The sequence below is a fragment of the Argentina silus genome (genome assembly GCF_951799395.1).
Source record: "Argentina silus genome assembly, chromosome: 17".
Taxonomy (NCBI): Eukaryota; Metazoa; Chordata; class Actinopteri; order Argentiniformes; family Argentinidae; genus Argentina; species Argentina silus.
This window is the reverse complement of record NC_139671.1, coordinates 7,855,729-7,870,870: the sequence shown is the minus strand read 5'-3', so window position 1 is coordinate 7,870,870 and position 15,142 is coordinate 7,855,729. Positions and strand designations below refer to the sequence as shown.

Below are 15,142 nucleotides of genomic sequence, written 5' to 3'. Positions count from 1 at the left end.
TTCGACACAAAAATAACTACTGTTTTGAGTGAGAAAGTGACACGTTTATTATTGGTCGATACAACCCATAAAGATACAGTGAGAGAGGTAATGTCTTCTCAAGTGATTTGAGGCCCATCCAGCAATCATTGTCATTCACACAACAGGAGATGTGACACGGGCACAATAAATATTCCAAGACGGTTGTGTCTACTTCCAGGTAACCTCCTCGCCTGGTTTCAGTTCCCTACAAACAAGAACAAGATAGTTTTCAGTGGACCCACTTTAATGATCACTTAAATGATAAGAATAGATTTAATTTGATGGACACCAGGTTCATATGATTCATACCTGCTGTACAACGCGCTTTTGTTCCTGAAAGCGGTCAGCTTCTGGTCCTGTGCTTTATCCATGTAGTACCCGATCACAACGCCCATGGGTACAAGTATGTTAACCCAGTGCTCACGCACCAGTGCTACAAAGTTCACCATGTTTCCTGTGGACAAAACACAAGACATGCTATAAGTTGTGTTATGTCCGTGAACTCACCTAACGAAGAGGTGGAAACGTTGTATTGTTTGCTGCCATTTTAAAAGCACTGGGGAGGCATTGGTATACCTAGCTGTGCTAGCTTTTGCTTTCTCTGCATGCTATAAGTTAACCAGCATACCGCAGGCGGTACTGGTGCATCCGGTCTCGAACCAACAGAGACAGTTTCTACCTCCAGGCCATAAGACTTGAATAGCTAACCCTAGCTGCCCACCTGCACCTAAGCCAACCTGCACTGACTCCGTACATCAACCACACATACACGAGCACACATGCACATACTTCCTCTACCATCACTGCTGCTACTTATTACTGTATTGCTCACTTCATCTTATAGGTATAGGCCTTATTTACACTTATTGTCGATTGTGTTATTATTGTATTGTCATTCTTACGTCCTAATATATATTTGCACTGTTGAGAGGAGGCTGGCAAAGTAAGCATTTCATTGTAGAATTTACAACTGTATCCTGTGCATATGACCAATAGACCTTGACTTGACATGTATCACCCTGCATTAGGGTTACACCACTGACTCACACTGAAACTAATTCATACCTTTTTATTTGAAAGGTATCTCACACTGCCATTTGTGCCTATGAGCATCTTTCAAGAGCTGACCACCAACCAAAATGTAAAACAATGGTGGAAATTGCGGCCCTCGTACGGATTCCATGTCTGAATGCATCCATGGCACTTCCACGGTGCTTGATTGATATGTCATTCCGTTGAGAAAATATTGCTTTTCTAGACATGTTTTGAAACCATGAGCCTACTTGTTCACAAGTTTACTTAATATTTCGTCAAGTTGAACTAGTCTCATTCAGTTATCCAAGTCATATTTTTCTAAATCAAGATGTAGTTTCCATTATTTGAACATCTGATTTGGAAATATTTAAGATTGTTAAAACATTGCAACATGCTGGAGCTCCTACCAGTCAGCTGTGTCAAATGAAATACATTACAACTTCCAAGGATCTCCAAACATGAATTATAGCCATGTGTACACACACCTCTAGTACCGGTTCGTTTGCTCAATTAGGTCAATAACTTGTGGTGTTATTTTTGTGTTAAGGTAACTTGCGAACCTGCTAGCTTGATAGCTAACGAACGTCAACAGTTCTCCTGTCCTGGACTCGCTGAATTGCAGGAACAGTATAAATCGCAATTACTACATACATAATGTTAACCATAGAAAGGCATCGTGAATTTACACAAACAACAAAAACAAATAAAACAATTAACGTGGAAATGTGTAATCTTTACCAAGCTTCGGCCTTCAGCTCCTCAGTCTAGCTGGGTTTCAGAGGACATAGGACCGTACCAACTGTGTGGTTTATGATGGAGGAATATCAAAGTTAAAGTTTTGTGAGTCAATATGCCTAGCAGTGAATCATGTTCTGTAATCACTTTGAAGCACAGTAAAAGCAATGTTAAATGACATTTGTCAAAGTGAGTATATGTTTGACCCGATACTGTAAGCTCTTTAATTTAAGACCGCCACCATCAACATCGTGTTGATGGTATCAACCACTGACCTTTCGCATTCAGCGGCAAATATGTCCGCCCGGTTGAAAGTGTGGATCCTGGAAAACAATCGCATCTGAAAATGTCATAACACCATGATGATAGCTAGACTATTCACCTTGTTGCATTCTTAGTTCAACTGAAGTTTAAACTTATATAGAATTTGATGGTATGTTACTCAACGGTTTATAGCCCAAAAGCCACTTTTAATTCATCTGTTCCTGTTAGCTAACTAGCTATTTGGCTAGTAGCGCACTAGCAGCTCGCTAACAATAGCTGAACACCTAGTAAATTGTATAAATGTTGTATATTCCTAACTCTATTGTATTCTAGCTATTTAACTACTATAGGTATCTTCAGTAGATTTGATCCATTCATAATTTTCTGTCAATAGCCATATTGGTCTCTGAAGAAGTCCAGTATTTCTTCTCCTTGTTCATAATGGTTCTTTTGTTTGACTCTGGTCCCTGCAGTGTGACAGCTGAGGAGGATGACTTCTATTATCAAGTTGACAGCTGTGTCGGGGGTGCAGGAGGAGTCGGCCCTCTGCTACCTGCTGCAGGTGGATGAGTTCCGCTTCCTCCTGGACTGTGGTTGGGATGAGAGCTTCTCCATGGACATCATAGATGCCATGAAAAGGTACAACACATCATCATCATCATCATCTACTAGTCACATCTGTTGGTTATTTTTTCAGTATCAATCTAGACTGCTTTAGGTCTCAACTCAACCAAGGACTTCTCTGTGGCTCAGTTGGTAGAGCATAGCACTAACAATGCTTAGGTTGTGGGTTTGATTCCCACTGGGACCATATATACTGAAATGTATGCACTCACTGCAATGTAAGTCGCTTTGGATGAAAGTGTCAGCTAAATGGCATCTATTAACTAATGGCCAAGTCAACTGAAACAGATGGCATTATGATCTATTGTAACATTCTTCTCCCACCCTAGGTATGTCCACCAGGTTGATGCTGTGCTCCTCTCCCATCCTGATCCCCTGCATCTGGGAGCCCTGCCTTATGCTGTGGGGAAGCTGGGTCTCAACTGTCCCATCTATGCAACTATCCCAGTTTACAAGATGGGTCAGATGTTCATGTATGACCTATATCAGGTGAGACAGGGGTATATGAGATGCATTACTGTACATCCATGACTACATGCTGCACTGTTTAGGATTGGATGTGTTTTTTTGTATGCATTTAAAAAAAAAAAAAAAAAACATTCATCAACGGGATGTGTTTTTGTTAGTCACGCAACAACAGTGAGGACTTCAACTTGTTCACGCTGGATGATGTGGACACTGCTTTCGACAAAATCCAGCAGTTAAAGTACTCCCAGATTGTCAATCTAAAAGGTAAACAATCGAAACGACATTACGGCTCAATGCGTGAAGCATCTCTTTTAACCCGTGCATTACAATCTGTCTGTCACAGCTGAATCACTGGTCTAATTCCCTTTTTCCGAATGGTCAGGGAAAGGACACGGTCTGTCCATCACTCCTCTTCCTGCTGGTCACATGATCGGAGGGACCATCTGGAAGATAGTGAAGGACGGGGAGGAGGAGATAGTTTACGCGGTGGACTTCAACCACAAGAGAGAGATGTGAGTGGAAACGACAGTTTGAATTGCTGTACCTTCGTGCATTTTTCATATCGTTAAATATTCATATTATGTCCTCTTGTACATATTTTGCTGTTTTTTTGTTCCCTCCCCCCCCCCCCCCCCCCCCCCCCAGCCATCTGAATGGGTGTACATTGGAGATGGTGAGCCGTCCCTCTCTACTAATCACAGACTCCTTCAACGCCACGTACGTGCAGCCGCGCCGCAAACAGCGGGACGAGCAGCTTCTCAGTGAGTTCATCAAACTCCTCTCTCACTCACTATGTGCAGACACCTATGTCTTGAATGTGGAAACAAAAAGAAAAAAAAAAACGGTTGTGTGATTTGCGCATTTTGCCTCCCTAAGCCAATGTGATGGAGACCCTCCGTGGCGACGGCAACGTGCTTATCGCGGTGGATACAGCCGGGCGTGTGTTGGAGCTGGCACAGCTGCTGGATCAGATCTGGAGGACGAAAGACGCAGGACTGGGAGTCTATTCACTCGCCCTGCTCAACAACGTCAGCTACAACGTGGTGGAGTTCTCAAAGTCACAGGTCTCTCAACCATACTATTACATATATTAATGGCTCTGCAGCACGCTCACCGTTAGGGAGATTAGTTCAAATTAGTGCTAATTGTCATTCAATGTCACATCACTCGGTCAGTATTATGGCAGTGACTCTGTGTGTTCTACTGTAGGTGGAGTGGATGAGTGACAAGCTCATGAGGTGCTTTGAGGACAAGAGGAACAATCCCTTCCAGTTCCGCCACCTGTCCCTATGCCACAGCCTGGCAGACCTGGCACGGGTTCCCAGCCCCAAGGTGGTGCTGTGCAGCCAGCCAGATCTGGAGTCAGGTTTCTCCCGGGAGCTCTTCATCCAGTGGTGCCAGGATGCCAAGAACTCTGTCATCCTGACGTACCGCACCACACCCGGGACTCTAGCCCGCTACCTCATCGACAACCCCGGGGAGAAGATGCTGGACCTGGAGGTGAGATCTGGGGAGGAGAGCGGCCTGGGTGTTGGGTCACAGTGGTAGTGTTTTTAGGTGTATCTATTTTCATGCAGCATGTGTCCCCTGGGTGTGTCCTGTCTCTCACTTTCAGTCCCCAGCGTGGAAACAGTGGACTGTCATTCTAGCTTTCACACCATTTCCCATTTTCTTTCTTGACATTTCCCATTTTCTTTCTTGACAACAGATCAGGAAGCGGGTGAAGCTTGAAGGCCGGGAACTGGAAGAATACCTTGAAAAAGACAAAGTGAAGAAAGAAGCTGCCAAAAAACTTGAACAAGCAAAAGAGTGAGTCACTGTTTCCATTTTTGGGGACAAGTATATTTATAGGTGAATTTTACCAGATAGAGAGTATTGTTATCAGTCTATAATGTCTATGTGTCTCTCCGGGAACAAAGATGTATTTTTTCCATGGGAAACGTAAACATTGCTAGAGATGATGCATGTGCACCTGCTGGGACCATATATACTGAAATATGTGCACTGCAATGTAAGTCGCTTTGGATAAAAGCGTCAGCTAAATGGCATATATTATTATTATATTATGTGGAAGATGAATGTGCTTCTGTACTGTCCCAGGGTGGATGTAGACTCCAGTGATGAAAGTGACATGGAGGATGACTTGGAGCTGCCTGCGGTGGTGAAAACCAAACACCACGACCTGATGATGAAGGGAGAGGGCGCGCGCAAGGGCAGCTTCTTCAAACAGGCCAAGAAGTCTTACCCCATGTTCCCCACACACGAGGAGAGGATCAAATGGGACGAATATGGAGAGATCATCAGGTTCTGTAATCTTCCATCTGTGTACAGTCATACTTTTACCTCTGTAATACAAATAAACGGTCACCCCTTTTAAAAGACCAGTCGTATGCGTTTGGGTTTTAGCCATTGTGAAGCTAACTTACGCGTGTGCATGAATGACTGTTTCTAGGCCAGAGGATTTTTTGGTTCCTGAGCTGCAAGCCACAGAGGAGGAGAAAAACAAGCTGGAATCAGGGATGGCTAATGGGGATGAACCCATGGACCAAGACCTCTCATTCGTTCCCACCAAATGCACCTCCTCCACGGAGAACATCGAAATTAAGTTAGTAGCCATCTCAAGCAGACAGCTTCACTGAAAAAAAATACGATTAGATGTTAAATGTATTTGACTTGATGTGAAAAACATTCACCGCTGATCTTCCCCTCCCCCGTGTAGAGCTAGAGTGACGTACATAGACTACGAGGGGCGCTCTGATGGAGACTCCATAAAGAAGATCATTAACCAGATGAAGCCCAGGCAGCTAGTGATCGTCCACGGGCCCCCCGAGGCTAGCTTGGACCTGGCTGAGTCGTGCAAGGCCTTCACCAAGGACATCAAGATCTACACCCCCAAACTCCAGGAGACTGTGGACGCCACCAGTGAAACACACATCTACCAGGTCGGCTCGCCTTTGCCGCAAATGTATATATATATATACGCCATTTAGCTGACGCTTTTATCCAAAGCGACTTACATTGCAGTGAGTGCATACATTTCAGTATATATGGTCCCAGTAGGAATCAAACCCACAACCTAAGCGTTGTTAGCGCCATGCTCTACCAACTGAGCCACAGAGGACCATGTCCATCCACTTCCTATCTCACGCCATTTACCGTTGTTGTTCACTGTTAATACCATGAAGGCATTATTGTTAATGCATGTTAATGCATTGAAGCAATATGTGTGTACTGTACAGGTACACCATTTCTACAGTATAATCATTCAAATGTTGAGCAGGGTCACGGTCAGTCATATGACGCTATGGTGTTTGTTTTTTCCCTTCCTCTGTCTAGGTGCGGTTGAAAGACTCTCTGGTGAGCTCGCTGCAATTCTGCAAGGCCAAAGACACGGAGCTGGCGTGGATCGACGGCGTGCTGGACATGCGCGTGGTGAAGGTGGACACGGGCGTGCTGGCGGAGGAGGGCCTGAATGAGGAGGCAGAGGACGGGGAGCTGTCGATGGACGTGACCCCTGACGCCAGCGCCGTGGACCCCAGCGCCGTGGCCCAGCAGCGTGCCATGAAGACCCTGTTCGGGGAGGACCTGAGGGAGCCGTCCGAGGAGAGCGATGTTATTCCCACCCTGGAGCCTCTGCCCTCCCAGGAGGTGAGAGAGAGAAAGACAGAGAAGAGAGAGACAAGTGTATGGGGGGGAGATGGGAGAGAGCTGGCCTCGGGAGGGTGAGGAGACAAGAGAGTTGATCCTCGGACAGTTTCACAGAGATGAGCTGACCTTGGGACAAAGAGGCAGCGAGATGGAGATGTGCTGATATGAGAATAGCAACACAGAGAAGCAGAACGGACAGGAAAGGAGGAGCGAGCCTGAGGCCAAGTAGCGAAAGAGAGAGGAGTCAACCTGATGTAAACTGATCTGAGGTCAGACGTGTAGAGTACTGTACTGTTGTGGTTCTGACCCTTACCTTCCCCTGTCAACCCCCCCCCACCCCCCCCCACAGATCCCGGGCCACCAGTCTGTGTTCATCAACGAGCCGCGCCTGTCGGACTTCAAGCAGGTGCTGCTGAGGGAGGGCATCCAGGCCGAGTTTGTGGGAGGAGTGCTGGTGTGTAACAACATGGTGGCCGTCCGCAGGGTGAGTGTCCTTCCCCACAGTGCAGCGAGCGAGCATCCGTCAGCTCTCTGTGACAGCAGCCACCGGGGAGAGTACCAACACACCCAGCAGGCGCGCGGCGGCATGTTTTCAGCACAAGCTGCGATTAAAAAAAGAAAAAAAGGGCATCCTATCGCAAACCTATTTGTTTATTCATTTATTCAAATGTTATTGATGTAGGCAATTTTATTGACAATTATTCCCTGTTTGCAAAGACTATCTGGCCAAGGAGCGATGACTCCGCAAATCTGAAAATGATTTTACTTTTCAAAATATTATGCGCTGGATGTATACACAGTACATTGCGGAGGTATGATCAGATATAGAAAGCATATGGGGAGCAAAGGAGCTTGGTTAGAATATAATCTAATATATAATGTAATAATAAGTACATACATGCAAGTCTGCACCAGCTCATCTTCACGTAGCCACATCCGTTTGTGTGCAAAGTGAAACTCCGTAGTGGGAGTTTTTTTTGCTTTTTTTTAATGAGTCTTCCGTGACGACCGTGGCGATGACCCTAGTGACCCGGCGTGTTTCTGTCCCTCCCCTCTACAGACGGAGGCCGGGCGCATCGGTCTGGAGGGCTGCCTGTGTGATGACTACTATAAGATCCGGGAGCTGCTGTATCAGCAGTACGCTGTTGTATAGGAGCAGCAGCAGCCGCAGCAGCAACGTCGGCCATTACACAGAGACATTTGCGTTCGGAGGACTTTACCCACAGGACTACAGTGTACTACACAGTCTACCTGAAAAGCCCCTCGGGGATCTCCAGCTGTTTGATTTGAAACCATGTTGTTGATAAAAAAAAAAAAATGTTTTCTGTTTACTGTTTATTTTTTATAGTGAGTTTCTCTCCCTGCAGTGAGAGGCAGATGCTCTCCCGGAGTGACCTCTATGTGAACACGCTCTGCAACCCTTAGGGTCTTTCTCCTCCAATCCCTGCTCAGATCCGGGCCGGAGAAACCTCACACGTGTCCATACTTTCCCATATAAGCTGGAATGTTTAGTTATTTTTGTATGTCATAAAAAAAAAAAAGTCCTGAACAAATGTCATTGTTGTGAATGATTTGTTTCCTATGAATATGTGTCATGGTTGTGGGATGAGAGAAGAGAGCTAGGTTTGTATGTACAGTGTGTAGTGTTGTTGCAGAGGCTTGGTTGTACTGTACAGCTAAGTGCTAAGGTGACTCACTGAGTGTGTGTAAGCACCAGATGGAGACATTTTTCAGCTGTTTCTCCCAGCCTCAGTATCCATATCAAATCTGTTCACGCAGCATGGCCTCTGTAATTCAGGGTTGAGATGACATTGTCCCTAGAGTGATATCTGGGATTTAACATAATTCAGTCACTCATGTAAATAATGAGCTAGGATTATTATTCTTATATTTCAGAAAACTTTCTCATGGCAAAATTGTTGCCCTGTCTTCTGTTTTTGAGAGAAAAAAAAGAAAAGATTTTAAACTGGTTCATTGGTTTGTCATGTTATCTTCTTCAGGACACTGATATACGCAAATGTAAGGTCAATGTAATCGCTGTGAAGTATGATTATTGTGTCAGGAAACTGTTGTGGGGTGACAGTGATGATGGGAGGGAGGGGTGAGGTAGCTGTCTTTCTCTGCTCAGCGGTGTGTCATTGGTGGCTGATTACATTGGCAGTGTAGAATCCCCGGTGTGGGCTCTCCACATGGGCAGCTGTGGAATGTCAATGCATTGGCTAGACCCAAAACAAAGCCCCCCTCCCCACACACACACACACACACACACTTAATGACATCAGCCTCGGTCATGTAGGCTCCTCCCTACAACCCTGCAGCCAGTCAGAAAGCGGTGGGCACACACAAGTCTGGCCGTCAGAGCGAAAGGCAGGCAGAGTGGCGATCATGCACATGGATGGAGGAGTTAAGCATGAGCACGGATGGCTGACTGACGCACAGGCCAGTGTTTTTACAGTTGCATAACATACAGTTTTGCACTTTAGAAACATTAAAATTTAAATGGCCTTTTTTTATAATCCATGGCACGCACAAAAAAACTTCCATGACAGAAATACACCAGTGATGCTATTATTATTTTTTCTAAGTGAACTTCCATAACCCCTTCTGTGATGGGGAGAGAGTGTGTGTGTGTGTGTGTGTGTGTGTGTGTGTGTGTGTGAGAGAGAGAGATAGAGAAAGAGAGATAGAGACAGAGAGTGACTCCTCTGTGCCACAGCGCTTGCCAGCCCTGCCCAGTCACCGCTTTTCATTTCGATAATTGACCGGGAACGCCAGAAATGTCCATCAGCTAATCCTCTTAGCTTTCATAATGCTGACTCTGTCACAGAAGCCCCTGTTTTAATGTAACGAGCAGCTAAGCCTGGCCATGGGACTGAGTCGTCCCAGGGCACTGAGGCTCCACTCTGCCTCCTGGAGGCAAGGAACAGACCTGCTCTCCACTCAACAAGTGCCCCAGTAATCTGTCAGGTCAAGCTAATACTTTAATCAAGACACTATGAGCAATGATCCACCTGAACACATATCAGAATTGGAAGGGTTAGACCCTAACGCTTGCACTCTACGGGCTCATCTTGGACAGGATATGCATATCCATTCATTGCAGTGGACTGGAGGATGAATTAATTAAATCTAATCCTCATAGAATTCCTGGTTGCCTCTCTAGGCAGACTTAGTCACTTAGTCACTATGACATCAATGAAATCATTTGAAAATAGGACGGTTTTCCAAGAAACACAAGAATGGTTCAAAACACACCATATGGCACAGAACAAAAAAATCCTGACAATTTCCAGCTTTCGTTGAGTGAGCTCCAGAAGGTATGAGCTGTTCTGTGTGGGTGTGTGGAAACATCCCTGCATGCGGGTGGGTAGGAGGACGGAGGAGGAATACGTTGTGCCTGTTTCTCTTTTTTTCCATGCACACCAGCTCCCCCATTGTCTCTCTATCTCTCTCTCTCTCTCTCTCTCTCTCTCTATCTCTCTCTTTCTCTCTCTCTTTCTCTCTCATCCTAATTCCCACTCCATGGGACTGGGTAATCCCCCTGTGCCAGCGTCTTCCGGTGGTAATGGCCCTCAGTAGGGGAGCCAGTCATGCCCACCCACTCATAAGACAGAGGGGCTGGATTGGGCGGGCGGACGAAGCGAGCATCCTCTGAATTACACCATTACTGAGGTGATCCTCTTATGCAACCTGCTCTTCACACTGGCCCACAATGCAGGCATCTCTACCAGCACAAATCCACAAAGACACGCACTTGCTGCCAGATTATCCACAGCCAATAACGCTGCAGCTGCCATATTGCCTTTGTGATAAGACAATGGTTTTTGTTGTGCGCATTTTATGGACAACTGGCTGGCTTCTGTGATAGAGCTGTTGATGATTCACTGATCTTGTGTGTGTGACTGGATATTTACTCATGGATCATGAGGGCTTGTTTTGCTTGGCAGAAGACAGACAAACAACAGCAGAAATCTTCTAGATTAAAACCAACCCGAGCAGTTGTTCTCTGTTACCTGAGGCAACAGGGAAGGGTAGCTGTACCTGGATGTAAGAAGTATTACTGTAGCCCCATAGCAATAGAGCACTCAGACACCCTCATGCAGTTAGAGCTACAGTCAGCAGAATACAGACCTGGCTGTCCTGCTCTTTCCATGCAGTACGTCAGTGTGAATGAGAGTCATCTGATTTGACACGCCTGGTGCCACCTTTAAAGCAGCTATGAGACCATGCTGATGATTAATTCAACTTCAGTAACATGACTCGTCGCTACTAATGCCTGCCATTCCGCCTTATAGTTTGCCTGGTTATTATCAGCATGTCTATTATATTCCGTATCAGCATGTCTTGTTCTTTACTATCAGGCCTTATTTATGAGTGCCTTCAGATCGTCTGTGCTGTTGTGCATTTTACAATGATTACCATTCATTTGACTCTTACATTCTTATGTGTGAAAAATAGACTGCGTGAACTATTGGTTTTGCTTTGCATGTTGTGTTGTGATTCTGCAGTTGGCATGGACATAATTGACTGAGATAGCTGTTGCCAATTCCTATCACCTCGTCCCTCCCTGAAAGAGTCCCCGAATACACCCCATAATTGGAGATAAAAAGGAAATGGGGGGGGGGGGGGGTCGGACCGGGGGAGATCGCGACCGACTGATGGCCGCCTTGTGGCTGGACGCGACCCTACCGCAGAGCTCCTTGTTTCTGGACAGGTTTTGCCTGGAGAGCTCCTGACGCCACCACGTCCTCCTTGTTCTGGATACAATTCCAACCGGGAACTTCTCAAACGAAGGACGTCCACTCCTCATTACTGCTCTTCGACCGCTGCCCCAACTAAGGCCTCAAGGGACCTGGCTGTCACAGCAGAGACTCTATCCCGGGATCTACCGCTAGCCCACCCAACGCTGAGTGAAGGACACCGTGCTGGACTTATGACAAAGAAACTCATACAACATTCTCTATAGCACTACTGAAGGAAAGTGCTTCTTCCCAGTGAACATTTGACCTTGGACCTTGGATGTCAAAATAGCACCCTATATGCGTCCGTGCTGGCCGGGCTCCTTTTTGGCCCTAGTGTCGACCTTTAGAACGCATCTTAGAAAAACCTGAAAGGCCTCTACTTACAGAAACATGATGTTCTATATGCCTGCATGCTAGTCAAGACTGTCTTGTTAGCACAGTAGCTCACCGGGCAAGCCAAAAGCCAGCTAGCAATCATGTTCTGTCCGATTATGGGTTATAGGACATAACACAGCTGCTTATCTAGCAAGGTGGCTTAACCTAGCTTTGTTTTTACAACACCAGATGGTATACTTTATGGCTATCGTTACGTTAGCTGGCTTTAGACAGTTAGACAATCATATACGTCTTTTGTTGTGCTTCAAATTTGAAAGATGTGAGTTGCTTGGTCACTTCTCATTACAACAACACACTTCAGCAAAGTTATGTTGATAAGTAGTTCCCAATAGACCATATTTTTCCATATTTATTTATTTATCTATCTAATTACAGCATCTGTTTAAATACATTGATATATGCCATTATATTGTAATATTGTATATGCCATTAAATTAATTCTTAAATTAACACGTTCTGAATGTCGACATTAGAGCTAAAAAGGAACATGACCAGCGCAGACGCATAAGACGATATTTCAACGACCAGGTCCATCAAATATTCGATGGGATAAGCTTTCTGTGTTTACCTCTGAGAAGTTTTTGTGATTTACAAGAGGCCTGTGGACAGTGGTTTGATAAGAGGTGGTCGATTGTACCTGAATCGCCCTACATGACTGAGGTTTGAATGTATAGAAATCAGTTAGAGAATAACTGTACTGTATATGTTAATATGTATTTGAGGCTGCATACTGGCATCATCTTCTCCTTGTTAACCCTATTCCTCTGGACTGTTAGGGTCCTTTTATTGACTTGTTTTTGTCCCAATGAACTTTGAATGCCTATACATTATACTTATAAAAGTAGCTACAGCATATGACTTTACTGCAACTCTGAAAAGAACAAAAACTTGCCAAACTTTAGAATGGATGTCAGCCGTTACCATAATGCACAGTAGTTATGTAGAGGCTGATTCAATTATATTTGATGCAAAGCTACTGGCTCATTGATTTTTATTGTCTCTCTACGCTATATGGCCATAGAGTGGTTATACTTCAGTGAAACTCTCCTCATTTGTCCTATCAGTTTCAGAGTATAGAGCTGCATCATATTTTGTATCCTGTCTCTGCAACTCTTGATGTTATCTCCCCAGAACAAATAGGTTCCATGGTCTGGCCGAATAACCTTTGTGGTCTGTCTCAATGGGATTCTCTGCTGTGCTTTGCAAGGGGAAAAGGTTGCTCTTTCCTTGTCTGCCCTTCCTTTCTGCTCGGCAGACAGAAGAATAATGAAGTTAGTTATGTGGAGCTCATTACGGATGCCCCATTCCCTCACAGAAATAGCAACTCTCCTCCAGTCCCCTATCCATCGTTTCCGACTTCAGGATGAAACTTGAATGAGAATCATGTAATGGTGTCTCCTTATAGTAAAAAACGTCATTCAATTTAGTCAAATGCTGCTTTAAAAGCTTTTGTCCAGATGAACTGAATCATTCCAAAAAGCAAAATGAATGTCATTGGCTTAGAGGATGAAGGTGATATTTTGTGAGAACTGTAAAGTGCTGAAGCGGTACAAAGGAAGTCTGCTTTCATCGGCAAGAATTTGGCCAGTGATGTCTGTGAAGTACAGATCAGAGTTTTGTAGTACCTGTTTTGCAGTTGACTTAAAGGGCACCTTCAGTGGTTCGAAAAGTACACTGTCGTTAAATACGTTGTTGCAACAACACGATTAATTTTTAATGTACGTAACCGTAGCGATAGAATCCAAATAAAGTCTATAAAAAGAGAATTTGTCCTCTACCCTCAAATTTCCAGGAACGGCGATGTTTCCCAGCATGCCATGGCAGATTATATTATATTGAGGTGACTGAAACATCTGTTGTGAGAGAATGATGTTGACCTTTTGTGTTCACTGGTACTGGAGATGATGTCAGTTAGTCCAGGAGAGGACTGTTGGCTCCAGAATGCATAGATTAGGCTCTCTGCCACTCTCCACTGTTTACTCTTCACAGCCGCGCAAGCATACAAACAAACCTGCGGCACTGCCACAGAACGCTCAACGTTGTTAATACATATTTTATTTTTCCTGCAGCTGACTGAGGAGGTTTTTCAAGGAGTAAATTCAGCAGATCCCTGGGGACATTACTGCATGACTCTGTACTGTGCTGTTTGTGGCATCCGATTGCGCTCAAAGTAGGGAAGGCGTAGCACTGGAAAATCGGCAGGAAAAAAAAGGCCAGTTCACTGCATTCTGCTATGAATACAGAACTGGAGACATCCTTCCCTCCATCCCCACTAGCACCAAACAATTAGCAAAATATTAGTTACAATGCCAGCAGTGCATTAATGCAAGGTATCAGACTTCCTCCTTCAGCTCTCAGTGTCACCTGGCCACCCCGCCCCACCAGAGAGAGACGAACACGTATGCTCTGGTGTCTGCGACCTGCACTGGACTGGTGGCCTCAGCAGTGTTCAGCCACTCTCATGTCCTGAATGGGATATCCCAGCTCAGCCTCAGCAACTGCTCATTTGAACCCATCCAAGAGGACATATCGTTGTCACCGTTCTTCACCTCAGAGCAGATGCTGTGATGCAAAACCACAAACAGCTTTGAAATAAAAACTGAAATCGGAGCATCAAGATGTACACACATTCATTTGGATTGTGAATAAAGCACATGAATCATCACAGTGATGATAGGCGTGGAGCTGGAGCGTGCATCGCTTGGTTCAAGACACCAATTGTTCATCAAATGTGTCACCATCTATTGTTGCCACCCTTGACACCTTGACACTTGTCTTTGCGATAGAAGGACATGACACATGCTTGACATTTAGTCCCAGCAACATGCAATCGCACTTGATTGATGTTTATTGTGACAACCCCCACCCCACATGAGGCTACTGCTTTTTTTTCGCTTTCTTGCAACACTGGCCTAGCTTGGGCCATGGCAGTCTACATGCACACTACTGTTGTGTTTTCGCTGTTCTGTCACAGATCAGGAGAAATATACACTGTGTCCTACCGCACAGAAGGCAGAAAAGGCTATGTGTGTCTCTTTGAGCTGACCAGGGAGTGTAGCACAGTGGATAAAGCCCAGTAAGCAGGCCCTGGCACGGGTCCCCGATTGCCTGCCTGCCGTGTGGGCTCTGGCCTGGGGGGACTAATCCCTTGGCAGGGCACGGGTCACACATGTTGATGTGTGTGTGCTGAGGACCCAAGCTGCAGGATG

At 45.3% G+C, this 15,142-nt stretch overlaps 2 protein-coding genes across 2 annotated transcripts; one reads left to right on the top strand and one right to left on the bottom strand.

Moving 5' to 3' along the window:
- Positions 1–22: 22 nt before the first annotated feature.
- On the bottom strand, positions 23–1,861 carry ndufb1 (NADH:ubiquinone oxidoreductase subunit B1). Its single transcript, XM_083689231.1, has 3 exons — positions 1,795–1,861; positions 331–475; positions 23–226 (listed from the first exon to the last, which is right to left on the bottom strand). Exons 2-3 carry the CDS (start codon positions 468–470, stop codon positions 190–192), a joined length of 177 nt encoding a protein of 58 aa, XP_083545357.1. The 5' UTR covers positions 471–475; positions 1,795–1,861; the 3' UTR covers positions 23–189.
- A 219-nt stretch (positions 1,862–2,080) lies between these two features.
- cpsf2 (cleavage and polyadenylation specific factor 2) lies at positions 2,081–8,090 on the top strand. The gene is made up of 15 exons (XM_083689230.1): positions 2,081–2,224; positions 2,529–2,694; positions 3,009–3,168; positions 3,306–3,411; positions 3,530–3,659; positions 3,793–3,908; positions 4,024–4,211; positions 4,357–4,647; positions 4,856–4,956; positions 5,248–5,451; positions 5,600–5,752; positions 5,867–6,089; positions 6,484–6,795; positions 7,145–7,279; positions 7,856–8,090. The coding sequence occupies exons 2-15, from the start codon at positions 2,546–2,548 to the stop codon at positions 7,946–7,948; spliced, it is 2,361 nt and encodes a 786-aa protein (XP_083545356.1). The 5' UTR covers positions 2,081–2,224; positions 2,529–2,545; the 3' UTR covers positions 7,949–8,090.
- The last annotated feature ends 7,052 nt before the right edge of the window (positions 8,091–15,142 follow it).

Coding starts and splice junctions, on each gene's coding strand:
- ndufb1 (XM_083689231.1), bottom strand. CDS start 470: ATGGTGAACTTTGTAGCACTGGTGCGTGAGCACTGGGTTAACATACTT. Junction 227..330: donor AAAAGCGCGTTGTACAGCAG/GTATGAATCATA, acceptor TCTTGTTTGTAG/GGAACTGAAACCAGGCGAGG.
- cpsf2 (XM_083689230.1), top strand. CDS start 2,546: ATGACTTCTATTATCAAGTTGACAGCTGTGTCGGGGGTGCAGGAGGAG. Junction 3,169..3,305: donor TCATGTATGACCTATATCAG/GTGAGACAGGGG, acceptor TGTTTTTGTTAG/TCACGCAACAACAGTGAGGA. Junction 7,280..7,855: donor ACATGGTGGCCGTCCGCAGG/GTGAGTGTCCTT, acceptor TCCCCTCTACAG/ACGGAGGCCGGGCGCATCGG.